The 16,556-nt window shown below is 39.9% G+C and overlaps 1 protein-coding gene across 7 annotated transcripts in view; it reads right to left on the minus strand.

Moving 5' to 3' along the window:
- diaph3 (diaphanous-related formin 3) overlaps positions 1–16,556 on the minus strand; it is a 219,976-nt gene that overhangs the window by 95,272 nt on the left and 108,148 nt on the right. For 6 of the 7 annotated variants that reach the window (XM_028979066.1, XM_028979067.1, XM_028979070.1 and 3 more), the window contains one exon: positions 6,554–6,562. The exons of the other annotated variant lie outside the window; for it this stretch is intronic. In XM_028979066.1, coding sequence (XP_028834899.1) covers positions 6,554–6,562 — 9 coding nt within the window. The remainder of the gene's footprint in view (positions 1–6,553; positions 6,563–16,556) is intronic. 7 annotated transcript variants of the gene reach the window in all.

The following is a 16,556-nucleotide window of genomic DNA, read 5'->3' on the forward strand; positions in this document are numbered from 1 at the left end:
TAGTCTTGGAAGAGTACCTTTCCTTGACATACTACACACGGTTGATTTTTAAAACAAGCAACTAGGTACTGCCAGTTTTTTCATCGTGCGATAGGCAGGATCACATCAAACTTCTCTTTGAGGCTGGAGCAGGGGAATTAGCATCTAGGTTTGGTCCTCGCTAAATACAAAATGCACACACAGAGTGAGAGTGACGTTGATGGGGTTAAGCCCTTAAAGGGAAAAAAAAAAGACAAACTGAAAGTGTCCCAGTGTAACTGCAGAGCGTTTATACTGGTTATCCTTGGTGGAACTGCATCCTTGCTCTGACACATAAATGCGTGGCCACAGTGAGAGCGGCTGACAGCTTTCGGCAGGGGGGCTTTTGTGGAGTGGCTCGCCCGTGTCGCTGATGGAACCAACGGCCTGGGCATGTGGGTATTATTTTTTCCCTGTGTTGTCTGTGTTCTTGTGAGCTACATAATTGCTACAGGCTCTAATTTAAAGTGTGACGTGGTTGACATTCAAAGGGAGATGACATCTTGAATCTCACCGATAGTGCACTACAAAATGCTAACTGCAGGTTTGCTAGTTCCACTATCAATTTATTACCATGCAGGGTTATAAAAAAGATGCCTGTTTTAGAGCCATTGTTTTGTTGGCTTATATGTGTTATATGTGTATGTTCTTGTATTCATTTTTGAACTCTCCAGGATCCTTAAAGTCAGAAATCAATGCAAGTTCAGCCATTTTCAATTCCAAAACTACAGTATTAAAAAGTTAATAATCAAGTAAAAAAAAAACTTGGCCTGCGTCAAAGCTTCAGGCTACCAGTAAAATGTTAAATCTCATGTTTCCTGATCTTTAAAGATTTCTCCTAATTGGTAGGGCTGTATTTCAGAGCAGGTGCTGCCTAAAGGCCAATGCACTTTAAATTGGTTTGGTCTTCTCCTGTTGCTGCTGATGTCTCTGGTATTTAGTAGTATGTTAGAGGAGACACACATCCCTGGGCCAAAAGGGCCTCACACAGCTTGTGAGTGTATGTGTGTGTGTGTGTGTGTGTTTGTGTGTCAGAGAGTGTGTGTAGGAGGCACAGCTGTACTGCTTTATTTTCACATGTGACAGCATAGCATATGCAGCATGTGATTTGGCTGATGTGTCACTTTATAAATTTGTGACATTGGACAGAAATGAATTAATATGTAAATAAATGGAGGCACTTTGCTCATTTCCCAGATCTGCAGTAAGACGCCTGGTGGAAGACTGAGTGGGTTCATGATAATCAGTCTGTAAAAATGTTTTTCTTGGCACTGTCGATTTGGCCTTAGAAGAAGCCGGCATCTGTGAATTATGAAAATGACATTCACAGTCGTATGGAAGTGAAAAGATTTAAGTGCCATTTACTCACACAAGGTTCACTTATAGGTCTGCAACATGCAGATTAGAAACATAAAGATCTATTTTAGGGGTACTTACACTGTCATTGTGTGACTAATCTCATGATCCAATAAAGACCCTTTATACTCTATATAAGAAAGAAAATGAATAAGAAACACAATTTCAAGTCAGTCTGCAAATGATTGCCCAAACCTCTGGGGTTCATGAGGACTCATTCTCCCATCAGTCACCGCAGCACTCATTTCTGCTGGCTGAGGTGGTCCAATGAGGGAGGGCTGCAGGAGCATTTTTTTATTCCCCATCACTTCTCCACAGAGCCATCACTGCATCGATCCACCCATTCCGGTCTGACAAACTGATTAGTACAGCGGGGATAGGAGGGACGGAGGGAGGTCTCACACGCTCCACCAGTGGTTACCGACAGTGCATGAGAGACATAGCGGGGGAGCATGAAATATAATACTGGATGGAGTCAGAGAGCGTATCAAATTGAGCGAGTCAATTCGGTGCAACACGCGTGTTGTCATGCGCCGGCTCTGCAGACAGTCTGGGCGCGGCAGCACTGAGCAGGGCAACGCCGGGCCAATCTGCAGAACTGTAGCCCAACAGTCCATGGTGCGAAAACAAGGTCCTTTGGGTCAGGACTAACCAAAACCCCACACTATTATCACAACTCAGCAGTTTCTCGAAGCATGGAGCTTCACTAGGCCGTGTATGACCCACACGTCCAGTCTTCTGTCAGATTTCCCATAATGCTTTAAAAGCAAGGGTCACATGCATATAGTGTTTGTATGCACGTAGGCTTTGCATTGTTGCGAGGCTTAATAACTTTTACCAATTCCCACACACAAATTAGCATTCTCCAAAGGCTCATGCGTTTTGCACACAGTACACACTTTTGAAATGTGCACCGTATTAATTGAGCATTTAAAAACAAAAAAGAGCTCCACTGTTTCTATTTTCATCTACATTTAAGGAGAATAAAAGCAGAACAATTCTCTTGAGGTACAAGCCTTAAGTTGAGAGAGAGAAAGATAGAGTGCGAGAAAATGACAGATCCAACAACAGGAAAAAATTATGTTCTCTGAAATAATCAAGAGAAAAGCACAATCATTTACTTGACCGAAGGTCCTCAACTATTCTTATGGTATAATAACCTAGTTAAAAGAATCAACGGATCCTTCTGAGCCACCTACAATTCAAACAACACATATTAATTATTTTTCATCCTCTAGTCATAAAGAACAAAAATGTCTCCTCACTGAAAAATGTGATTACAGGAAGAATCCTGTGTGTGTGTGTGTGTGTGTGTGTGTGTGTGTGTGTGTAAACAGGATTGGCTCTCCTGTTGGCTACAGGATTATTAAATTGTTCTTTTTATTTATTTTTGTTCTCACTCCTTTGCTCCCCCTCCCAGGATAAAATTCTTCAGACCCTCTTCAGACACATTTAGTTTTTTGTTTTGTTTTTATTTACTGACATAAATGATTTTAAGAACTTCCCCAGAGGCCCTGGAGGATCACAGCACATCCAGAAACATCCAACGTGCCACTGTATTCTCCACAGACTTTTTGATTGTGTGCTAGCCACACGTTTCTTCTTCCTGCTTATGACATCCACTTTCAAAAACAGCACTTAACCAACAAAAATCTCTCCTTTAGAAATCAATCACACTTCTTTAGATGGTGTCGAGACTCTGATGTGATGGCTAATGCTGACAAACTGGCTGGGAAAACGAGAGGTAAATTAAACGGCAGCCACGTGGCACCAGCAGTGGAGCATGGCTTTATCTGTGATCTGTCTGAGCTCCCGCGATTCACAAGACAAAACAAACAGAAGCTTCTGAACACAGACACCATTTAGACCAAGCAAAATGCTCACACAAAAGCTGCACAGACTCCCAAACATTGGTGTCATGTTTCTTTTTTTTGTTTAATCAGGTACTGAAGCAAATTGTTGGTGTTAATTATCTATCCTCTTCCTTCTCCAAAATCCCCCCCTTCATTTTCTCTCTTTTTTTTCTTTTCTTTTGTTCCCTGGTCTTGTCTCTCATGATTGCAGCAAGTTAAATAATAAAATTAAAATAATGATATTATTATAAATTAAAGGTTGTGAATGATACCCATAACTACTTTCATGTGTGTGTGTATGGTTTGGGAGGGATGGTGAAATTTTTATATATATATATATATATATATATATATATATATATATATATATATATATATATATATATATATATATATATATATATATATATATATATATATATATATATATATATATATATATATATATATATATATTCTTTTTATTATGCATATGCAGAAATAAAGCCTTTCTTTACCATTGACTAAAATTTTAGATTCTAAGCATCCATGTACCAATCCATCTGCCACTCACCACTCAGAACATAAAAAAAATACCAATTCAAACATCAAAAGGCTTGAAATGTACTGTACCTGTGAAACAACTAGAGGTGTGAACCCTCACTGGTCTCAAAGATTACAATGCATCACGATGCATTCCATACATTTTCCACATGGTCACATGATGTTTTCAAATACGAGAGTACACCTATGTGGATGCTTAGATTTGCTACAATAAAACTGTCTGCATTCAGTCTGCGCTCACCTTGTAACAGTCATATATTCTGGTAGAAATCCATTAAACGCACACGGCCCTATGCCACGGACGGAGTTAATCGTCTGCCGATCAACTCTCCACCAAGCAGAGAAACCGAGCAGCCTGGTCCAAGCTCATGTGGTCCCTTTATTAGTCCATTATATATTACATAAAAGCAGTCATTTTGGTATGTGTAATGTACCAGTGGTTACCGACATTTGCCCAGGTGTGGTGGAACTGAGGTGCTGTAAGCATAATGAATAGAAAGCATTATTATAACTGTGAAATTCTCGTTCTTTCCGGAGCGCCTCCTTGGACCTCTGCGAGTGTCCAGACAGTCAGAGACTGTTAAGATCAGAGTTTTCTGCTTCATGTGTGTGTATTGAAGTGGCACTAAGAACACACTATCTCACTTTGATTCTTTCGGCTGCGTGAAAATACAAATATTAAACAAATTTCAACTTTGACCATGCTGCAAGAACAAGACCACCGGGTGCCGCGTAATGCCGTGCTGTAAGTGAAAGTGTTGTGATTGTCATTGTGAAACAGCACAGCACACAGTGAAACAACAAAATGTGTCCACTGCATTAACCCTGCATTACCCTTGGTGAACAGTGGGCAGCCATGACAAGTGCCTGGAGAGCAGTGTGTGGGGACGGTGCTTTGCTCAGTGGCAGCTTGGCAGTTTGAGATTCAAACCTTCCAACACTGTACTCAGGTCAGACAGTCACAGTCACTACCGGCTCTACTTTTTAACAAGAATTTTTATGCCGCCACCAGAAAATAACCAAGCAATGTCATTATGATATAATCGATATGTTCTGCACTGCATCTATGCAGAATCTTCCATGTCTGCATTGCAATGCATCTATTATACAATCGGATTTTGATTGAATTTTGAGTTCAGAACCAGAACTTTGCTGTAATTCTATAAGACCACATGAATTCTGCAGAATGTAGTTCAGTTGAGTACTGCATTGGATGTACATGATATTCTGCTCCACCATTTCATTGCAAGGATAAAGCAAAAATCATATAATTAGCATCAAGGAATCTGAAATCCCTGGATGCAGGTATAAAACTTGATTACATTCCCCCATTAACTTACAGGTCAATAACTCTTCTGCCTGATACATACATGAAACTGTTTAAAGAGGAAAAATGTCAATTTACGCACAGTACACACATCACATCTAAAAATAATTCCACTTTCATTAGTCTGCAGTCATCGACAGACACGTCTGTGTGATTCTGCCCCCGTATTTGCATTCGGGGCTTTCATGTCTCCAGCAGTGAGCTCCATATGTAGACGCAGTCTGCCTTCTCATCTCCTCTCTTAGTATTCCTGGCGCCCTCCGCACCTCTCTGCCACACTGATCCGCCGCACCCGGTCCCTCAGACCATGCCAGTGTTAACATTTGCTCGCTGCTCCCTACTGTGTCTGATATTTGGCCTCTCGCTGTGCCCTTTGAAAATTTCTTTTAATAAACGCCTCAATAGCATAAATAAAAAACAGATGCTTTTTCGGCACACTTCCCTTAATTCATGTCACATAACAAAGATTTGAACAAGCAATATTTTGGCATTTTCAGCAACGCCGCCCTTTTGCTTTCCTTTCACATAAAGGGTGTTTTTATTTATTTAATTTGATGTTTACTCTCGTTCTGTTTGGGCGTATGGAGTTAATTATCGGCGGAAGACGGAAAAACTATTCCCATTTCTTTGGTTGGGTTTTAATTACAACAACTTCCTCCTAAGCCCACAGCCCTCCTCCCTCGTTTTCCACAACGTTTGCTTGTTTTCGCCTCCTTTACTTCCTTTTCTCTCAGGGCTGTTTAAATATTTAAATAGTTTTGTTACTCAGAGGATACTATCTTGGAAAAAGTCTGTCAATCACTGCAAACAACCCTCTGTCACTGCAGCTGAGCCATTAGAAGAAAAAGGAATGAAAAATAATGACTGCGGTAAAACATTAGAGGACCAGGCCTACTGATCAGCATCACTAGGCCTCACTTTTGAAGTTAGCTGTCCCTTATTATTCATTTTTATGAATGTAATCATCTCTACAATTAATTCCGGGTAAACTTTTAGAAACTCTGTATAACTTATCATGCTTTGTCAACGCAATACCTACAATAAACTGTGTCCTTAAAATTCTAGCATATTAATATATTATGCATGAGTACACGATGTGTTTGAAGTCTAGAAGAAGAGTAGAACATTAAAAATAACAATTATGGAAAAAATGTCCCTAAATAACCATAAAATGCTGGCATAATATTTTCACAGTAATTACACATTTTTCTAGGAATATGGACTATTATGAAAGTAACTAGCAGAACCATCATAAAATGACATCTGGTAAAGTCATTACTTCTATGATGAACTAGATTTTTAAATAATATGCACATCAAGTAAAATCTCTCATCACAATCCAATTAGCTTGTATAAAGATAATCGGTGGTTGGGTAGGATTGTTCTGCAAACAAAGACTGCATACTCACAGACTCATAGGAAAACAGCACATAGGAAACCAAGCAAGAACACTCACCTTTAGGTTCTGCGGCAGCATGCAGAGACATCCATGCAAAGGATGAATAGGGTGGAGGATGATGGAGCAAAAAAAGAGGAAGTTTTGGGTTTGGGGAAAAGACAAAAGATAAGAAGTGAGTTGGTTAGTACAAAAGCAAAAAGGCATTTAAACCAGCAAGACATAAAGTCTTTCAGTCTTTTTCGATATGAAGCTATGACAATGAATGTGTTACGGAAGATACAGTAAAGAAAAAACTGGGAGCTGCTAGGTTGAGCTCAATAGTTTACCTGATTGACATGTACATTTAATGACTAGACCAAATCGCAGCATCATCTTCATCCCCATGCAGGAAAAAAGCAAAGAAAAACTCTAACAGATTATGGGACAAGAACTCCATACTATTTTGGTTTGGATTGAGGGTTACATGTAAACTCGACATGCCTTGATGGTGAAATACTCAGCTGTCATATCTCTGACATCTCAATTAACTCTGCCTGAGGCACGCTGTCACACACACACACCTGAAATTGGTAACAGTGGGCCTGGTTGGGTAATGTCAGCATTGTCTGAGCGGCCGGCAATTAAAACTTTGTCTCCTGGGACAGTTGTAATGAAGAGAAGTTCCGACTGAGTACTCATTAGTGGCTCTTTTTAGACTACAGTGAGGCTTTGGCTTTGTGGATGGTAGCACTACCTGCTCCTGAGTATAAAGAGTATAAAAAGGTGAAAAACAAAATTGTGACATCCACCATTTGTGCCCTCACATTTCCAACAATGTGGATTTGCGGGAACTATGAACACTAAACACCGTGTGCTGTGCTGTGTGTGACAATCACTTCACTTTAAAACAGGGGTCTTCCCGCTACTTTTACAGTATAGGTGAGTTTTCCTTCCATTTTCATTAAAAATAGGAGAACTTGAGTCGAGGTGGTCAGCGAGCATTTGGGAAAGTTTTCTAGAATAGGTAAGGAGGGGAAATGTGAATGAAGAGAGCGGAAAATTAAGAGATAGGGCCAGCCAGGCATGAAGAAATGGATATTGACTGGGCCGGATCGAGGATCCTCATTCCTCCCCTCTGCCATACCATGCTCACTCCCCTCACTCGAGAACCCTGGGGTGTTTTCGGTTGCAGAGTGCAATGCAGTTAAAGGACTTCAAACCAGCAGTCAGTGAAGTGGCCTCTGCTGAGAGATCTGCTCTTTTTATGGCCAATGGCTGCATGTTTCCAAAACAACCCATATATCCCAGCATGCTCTTTCCCTTGCGGGATGTTTATATGTCCCTATCTGCCATTTGGACAAGAGATAAATATAAAATAAAATACATAAGAGCTTAGAGCTTAAAAATAAAAACCAGTTATGGCGTAATAGAGGCTTGGACCTGGACAGGAATTCATCTAGTAAAACCGCACAGGTGCAGTGGTGTGTGGCTTTGGTTCAACAAAATGACCCTTTAGCGTGCTCACAGTGCTAATTTTTGAGAAACATCAGAGCTGAAAGAGACCTGTGTGAACGTACTGACCAGAACACGACTCTATTGGGGGTAAAGAGACAAACAAAAAATGCGCAATGCGATAGAAAACAGAAGTAGAGAAAATGCACAATTCAACCAGCCTTGTTGGAACATTTCTCGATCAGGTTTTGTAACCGTTGAGATGTTTCAATTTTTTTTTTAAAGGAAAGAGTCACTTCTGGAAGTTGATACAGATCTAAGGATCTGGCCAATGTCATGGTAGATCCCGCAAGTGTGGATGTCACGTCTACGGACTTACGGGGAAAGGAAGCGCAGAGGTCTGACATTCTGGGAACAGAGATTTATTATAAAATAAACAATAAACAAATACGAATAAACAACGGCACGGTGGCCAAAACAATTTAAACAAAGGGGAGAACATAAACCGGCCCGCAGGCGTGTGGCGATTGCCAGAACTGAAAATACTCACACGTACACGTTTGCAATGTCAAGTTCACGAAAATGCCGGAGATCTCGAAGGGGCGGAAGTCTCTGGCATTTATGGGGCGTCAGGATTGGCCACCGGTGTTGAACCCAGCTGCAGGCAATCCTGACAGTGGAACACTTAACAAGAACATCCCGGACGAGCACCTGCAGCACCGTTCTATAAAAGGGTTCCTGCACCAGTGCCCCAGGTTCCGGTATTAAATACAGTGTGACTCCCCGTTTGTTTGTCCAGTATTAGAAAATGAGGGTTTGTGGAATTCCCTTTGCTTCGATACAAACGGGTCTTTGATACAAACCCTGGTCCCTTATTGTTTTGTAACAGCAAAATTGTGACGTTACAGGACTGAATCATTTCCAAAACCTTTTGGGGGCAGTTCTGGTATGCTGTGGTTGGTACAATGAAAAACAAGCACTAATCTGGTGGATTCCCAAGACTCATTACCTTAAAAATGAAAATTGCTAAAATGTAATTATTGCATTAGTCATACTAACTTGGGACTTAAATATCATGTAAGCATATTAATCTGGAAATGTACTAACAGTAGTGTGTACTGTAAATATTCATTATTTACTGTGATTTATACAGATGTTGCTTTTTGCTGTGATGTTTCTGCTGTTATTTTGTCTGTTTAAGCAGGTACAAAAGCAAATGGTCAATGTTTGTGTCTTATAAAATCCATGCAAAAATAGATCAGGGCTGTTCTGGAAAAAACTCAAAAAGACTCAGGGATCAAGGAAAAGTGAAGACATATTATAATTTTGTCATTTAGTTTATATTTTTTGTAATGAGTTTATATTAATATATAAGACCAAATCTTTAACACACACTAATTGACTAAAATACATAGGGGTATATGAATATGAAACAAATCAACAATTAAAAACATTCACATTTTCAGAAGTATTAGAATACTCCATCTCCATCATTTATTATCTTAATCTCCAAGAATGCAGTATCTGCCCCTTTTATAATGAAAACACTCCTGCTCACTGAGATTACAGCTCTGACAACCCCGTAGTTGAGGGTAGGTGTTGACTGCATTCTGATTGGGATTCCGCTCTCAGGGAGCATCAGTGGCAGATGAGTGTGTGTTGGTATGGACCGTTCGTCCCTAGCCCTGTCAGAGTGATGTACTACACTGATGCCATCTCACTCATATCCCTATACTCCAGACACTCACAAAAACATATCCAGAGTCCATTAAAAAAGTGGTTAGTTTTTATTTATTTATTTTAATTAGGAGTTGGATGAATCTGTGAATTTGTAATGGACTAACTATTCTTTATTTTAATACTATTTGTATGTGTGTGATTTTTTTTTTTTTGTTTTTTTTTTTACAATTTCTATTATTCATGTTTTATAGGAAAATTGCTTCATGGCAGATATGAGATGTAATCATTGGAGAAATAAACTAATGTAACCTTTCTGCTGTGTGTTACTGGCACAGATAATATCAGCAGAAAACAGCCAGCGAGAAATGAAAAGCGTGCACTGGAGTCTAAGCAGGCTAGTGCTCATAAAACCAAAACACCCAAACACTCTCCTGAATTTATATTCTTGTGGGGACAGGACATAAATCTGTGTACTTTAAATGTATTGGGAAAGAGGCAGTCGTTACCAAGGGCAACAAAAACATGCACGGTGTACAAACGCTGCAGCCATTTTACAGCACGAGACCTGCGATCCAGCGAAGACCATTGAAACTTGGCCAGTCAGGTCACATGCCTGAAGCTTCTGGAGACAATGATGCAAACCACAGGAGAGGGTGGGTGGGTGCACCCCACATTCATTTGGTCAAATATTAGACAGCAATCACAGAAATCAGACTGTTTATAACTGTCAACTAAAACATGTGGTTTGCTGACCGCCTGTGAAAAAATCCCTCCCTGTCCAACTGAATTCTGAAAATGCTTGTTCTGAACAGAAATCCTGCAATGCCACATGAGGCCAGTTTATCCATCTCTAAGCTGATGTGTCTTAGCATTTAGCACTGCCATTCCATGAAAGCATATAAAAAATGGGAACAGGGAACTTTGCTTCTCTTGAATCCTAAACTTCCACATCAGCAGACCCCAGCATGTTTACATTGATAGGTACGCCCTGTGGAACATTAGTATTGAACAGGCTGGCTTCTGAACTCCTCTGACTATATGGTGATATAAAATACTACATGATACGGTCAGGTAGGGGTGTACTGATAGTCAATCATTGCAGGATAGTTACAAAACACCCGGTCTCAGAAAGATTTCGACAAAACACATGATTTATTTGTTCCCTTGTAACCAAATTCAGATAGAATTTTCAGAATGCATTTACATTACATTTACGGCATTTATCAGGCGCCCTTATCCAGAGCGACTTACAATCAGTAGTTACAGGGACAGTCCCCCCCCCCTGGAGCAACTTAGTTAAGTGTCTTGCTCAGGGACACAATGGTAGTAAGTGGGATTTGAACCTGGGTCTTCTGGTTCATAGGCGAGTGTGTTAAACACTAGGCTGTACAACACTGCCGATCCCAGTAGATCTCCTCAGTACTACACAATACACCTTATAAATGCTGCTCTGCTACATAATACATTGGATGTAGAGTTGGTTTTGTATATGGGCATATGGTAGAGACAGAACATTCACATTATTGTTATGTGTTTTCAATAGTGTGGTATAGTGTGGAGTCCTTAAATGGACATTGCCATTGGTCAAGACTGTATAAATGGAAAATGATGTATATGTGTACATAAAGATGAAAATATGCCATGTAAATGTAAATAAAGATCTAGAAGACAAAAACACCATTCCTGAGGTAACAGGCTTGGAGTAAAGATATATTCATAAAACATATGAATCCACTGGAAAAGGGGAATAATGTGAAAGGTAAGAATTGGAGCATGACTTATTTTAACTGGGACCATAATAATAATTATAATAATTACAAGCTTTTTGTTTTGCTTCCCTTTATCTTGTGTTAGACACGAGAAGTGCCTACAGCCACGTGCACACACTTGACGTTCAGGCACCCACACAAGGAGCCGGGCCTTGGCCTCTAAACGGGTCTCAGCCCTGAGGTTAGTGCCAGTTCCCCAGCCTCCTAAACCCTGCTTAAGATCTCAGAACACTCTTTGAGACTGCAGCCCACACTACTGTCTGATCCTACACACACCCTTCTAAAGATGAGTGGCCTGAGCTTTAAGGCGCCGTGTGTGTGCATGTTTGTGTATGTGTATATAAAACCTCTTAACTGAGGCAGCAAACAAACATTAACGTACAGCACAGCGGTCATGTTGCCAACACACACACACAATTTACTCAGAACTAATGATAATTTTTATCATCACCACAACCCACACCGAACAACACACTGTTCATTTGTTTACTTGCAGTATGTTGCAGCTACAGAGAGACATATGAAATTAAAATGCTACAGTTTTACCTACAAATTCTCTGCATCTATCCTGAATCCTAATGTTCACAGCTGACAAAAACACTGCCAGCATACAAATATTTGCAGCAGACAATGTAAATATGGAACATGAATACAAATGACTCAACTGTGGAAGGATCATTACACCACAGATGTGCCTAGCCAGAAGCCATTTAAATGATTGTGCACGCACACACACACTACAGTGTATTAGATATTATAAACACATAGTTGTTTGTTGATTGGGGATGTGAGGCACCAAGTGTGTATTGGGGTGCTTTCAGGATGTAAACTCTTTCATGGAATCAATAATTTTTTTTCAAGAAGGCTGGGCAATATACTAAGAGATTGTTGTTATTGCAATAAGACCATTCATTCAACTGGATATTGTGATTATCACAGTAATAGGAGCTTTCTGACAAAAGCAACAAATAGCTGCAGCAGTTCTACTCCTGTTCTCCACAGTAAGGGCTTATAAACAACAAGAGTATACTTGCAACTTTTGTTCCCATATATTCAAGTCAAAACATTGTGATCAATATTCAATACTCTGTCGGGGGTGGTGTTAGGATTTTATGGTTTCTAAAGTCTCAATGGAACTTTTTTTTCCAAGACCCATTCTTCATTCACCACAGCACACACCCTGTAGCAACAAACACCGCAGGCTGTGGTTGGGCATTAGTACCAGAGTAATGGAGGAAAAGAACAGGAAAGGGAAGAAAAGAGAAACACACTGGCATCTCTCCTAAAGCCCTTTGCATTAGGAGGTCAAGCATGGGAGTTTCCCCTCCTTCAGGAAGTTTGTGTCTATGTGTGTGTTCTCGATGGTTTGTGGGTGGCAGAATCTTGGCAGAGCGTCATAATTAACAATGTGGAAAGAGTGCATTTCATTTTAATGAGCTCGGAAATTGGAAATCAACAGCCTTTTCCTGGGGCTAAGTACAATCCTATCTGAGAGCACGACATTGATTTACTGTACCTGTTACAATTAGCCCAGATTTATTAGACATCTTCCTACAGCCCACAAAAGGGTCTTCTCCCTTCAACGAAGTCCAAACTCACTTAAATGTCACTTCAATGTCACATGCTCCTCTGTGCTGATGACTGATATTCACCAAGATCCGATAAAACATGTGAAAGGCCACTTAATCTTAAAACCTCTACAAGATCCAAATTCAGATCTTACTTAGTGCTCAGAAGGTTTATGTGGCAATGAATAAAACACAATCTTTGACACAGCAGGGGATGTCAGATCACTCTGTAAAATCTGACTTGTCTTGTCATTTTGGTAGGTAAGTAAGTAAATACATAAATAAGCAAGTAAGCTGAAAAAGACAGGAATAAATCTGTTTTAATATTAATACCATACTAGAAAAATAGAAATTATTGAGCTACATTTCCAAATCATGTAAAGAGTTCTTTGACTCTTTCATGACTTTCCCTGACCAAAAAGCAGAATATCCATGACCCCCAATATAACGTTGGGTTGCCAAGCAGAAAGGGACGTTTAAAACTGCAATTCAAAACTGCATTTACATCATTGTTGTTGAATGTAGGCAGCTTAGCGTATCAAATGGAACATCCCGAAAAACAAAATGTGAAAGACAAATCAGGCAAATCAGACTGCTGCTTGCTTCAAAGGAGAAAAGCTCAATGATTAACTTTCTGCAGCAAGCAACACAAGCAACGGATCCACAATTAATTTTGCCAGTGAATTGTGAAAGGGAAATGCCTCTGTTTGTATGACTTCAGCTTGAGAGATGATTTTGCATTGCACTGAGTACAACAGGAAGAGCACGATCAAAGATATGTGACCATTTACATAGTTTATGTACCAAACAAAAAAAAACAGATGATCTTCCAAACTGAAAAATTGTGAAATAGCCTTATCACAGTAGCCATGAAAAAAAACTGAATGCGCTGTATCTTTATTTAATGGAAACAGAATTTAAGGGGAAAAAGATCTGAAAAAACAGAAATCAGGTGAAAGTTGAAAAAAAGACAGGGAACATTTTAGTGCGGCGTATGTGGTGTATGTGGTGCAGGAGACTTATGACAGCCTAAGGACAGATGGTGAAAAAAAGAAAAAGAAAAGATGACAGGGAAAAGTAGAACTCTCCTCAAGTTGTTAAATTTTAATTTGAGGCATTTTTTACTTTTGAGCAGTGTGACCCAGGATTAACTTTTAAATAATGTTTGAACATTTTTAATAATGCATTACTACAGCTATTAAGAGAAAGATGTTCTTCCAAAGTCACCAAAAATAAAAGGCTGGGGCTTGTCAAACCCTGCATCTGATGAGAACACGTGATACAGAACTGAGAATGCACACGCACGCGCACACACACACACACACACACAGTTTGATATACATACAGTGCAACATTCACACAGATGTGTGTGTGTGTGTGTGTGTGTGTGTGTGTGTGTGTGTGTGTGTGTGTGTGTGTGTGTGTGTGTGTGTTTATGGGACCACCAAAAAATCTAACTGAACACAACTATCATTTAATAGTGTTACAGAAATGCAGCATTGCACATTTCACACACACACACACACACACACACACACACCCACATACGCACACACACACAGAAAAAAAGGGTTGCGTGTGTTCAAATTCTGATTCACAAAGCACACATTTCTCTGCAACACACAAACGAAACATTTGCTGCTGGTGGACATTTGCCAAAGAGTAGAGTGACTATGAGCAATCCACTATACAGTAAGCTCACACACTCTATTACACACACACATTTGATACAGTGTGTTGATGTAATAGCTTCCCGTAGACAGAGATTAGAGTGATGTGGAAGGAACGTGAACAGCAGTGGATTTGTCAATGAAACGTCTGCAGTGCAGGCTTAAACCCTGGCAACAATGATGGAACATTGATTTTATGTTCACTTTTTTCGTCACCAAGTAATCGGTAGTGGCACTCAGTCTGTCTCTCTCTCTCTCTATCACTCACTCTATGATGGAAACTCAACATCCAGGAAACCCAAAATTTGGAACCTATAGCAGTCAAAGATACACAGCCATTGCACAAAGACACATTTTGTTACAACCCCATCTTCCATGACTGTTGACAGCAACAGTGGGAAAGGGGAAGAGCTTTAACATTGCAAAATGTGGCTTTAGATGTTACTTCAGATCTCAGATGCATCTGAATAACAAAGCCTGTGGAGCTGCCTGCCAGTGACAATTTTATAGAGAGCTCATAATGAAACTTAACATCATAAACCTCGACTTAAGAGACTTTGCATTCATTGGAAACATACCAGGCTGAGTAAAGACTACTGACAATAAAAGACAATGTCCAAGAACTCTTGTGAATGAATACTATCCCATCGTACTTACACCAGTCATTATGAAGAACTTGGAAAAAAAGCTTGACTTAAGGGCCCAAAGTGCCCAGCTACCCATCTAACTAGAAGCAATTTGCATATCATTCCAAACATTCATTAGATGTTCTCGCCCCCACTCCCAAAATTGTAAATTACCATTTGTAGCTTTTCAATATTGTCAATAATAATACAATAATCATTTGGTTGAAGTAACATATTTACTGCTGTTTACAGCAATATTTACTGCTGTGAGGCATGCCCTCATGTTGAAACCACTACCTGCCTTACTTGACTTGAAGGCAACTAAGGGCTTATGTAATTCAGATGGAAAACCCAGAAAAGCACTTTTTTAAAACATCTGTGAATAGAGTGAAATCCCTGACCAAGGATAAGAAAGTATGCATAAAAATGAAAAGACCCCCTGGGTCCTCAGTCAGCTGTGATAACAAGAGTGTTTTACACGATTCATCTGCCTGACACTTGTTGGGTTTAATGCTGGAGCAGAGCTCACAGCAGCAACTCCACTATTAACCAGACCAAAAGAGACGTACAGCACAGAAGACCATTTCGAAGTGGCAGCCCTTAGAGCACATAAAAAAAAATGAAAACTAAGCCATTAACTTCTCACATCTCGGTTGACTTTCTTGGTCCCATTCTAAGAATAATGAGATGAACATGAGAGTGTCGACTCCCACTAAAATGTCAAGAATAAACTGCCAGACCGTCCTCTATACTGATGGAGATAAGCAGAGCTTTTACACAAACGGCACTGATCTGCCTGACTTAACAAAAAGCAGAGGGAGTCAAGTATAGCATAATAAACACTATATATTTATATACCAGGAGTGCAATGGTACGGGTACGGTCTGTACTTCGATATATGGTTTGTGTGCAAAGAGAAATTTGTATATGATAAGTAGGTTTACATATATTCTTTTAAATCAATGGCAGCCATTTCGCTGATAAAAACATAAAATTCAAATAGAGTTTGTGTGTGAGAAAAGACATGTTGAAGTGACAGTCACATGTTGCTGCTTCAGTGAAGGTTTGCTGCCGTCTGTGGGCGAGGAGAGAGAACTTCCACCGAGACAAATCCTAGAATAGGAGGCTTTTTGCAAAAAGCAAACATGTCTGTACCAGGTGTAGGGTGGACTATGGCACACAAAACGGAAATATATCAACACAAGGGCAGAACTGCACCTATGATCTAAGAAGCAAATTGTAATGCTAGACAACTGGGTCACAGCATCTCTAAAACCATAGGTCTTGAAGAGGAAAAACCTACCAAAAGTGGTCTA

The sequence above is a fragment of the Denticeps clupeoides genome, chromosome 5, assembly GCF_900700375.1.
Source record: "Denticeps clupeoides chromosome 5, fDenClu1.1, whole genome shotgun sequence".
NCBI lineage: Eukaryota > Metazoa > Chordata > Actinopteri > Clupeiformes > Denticipitidae > Denticeps > Denticeps clupeoides.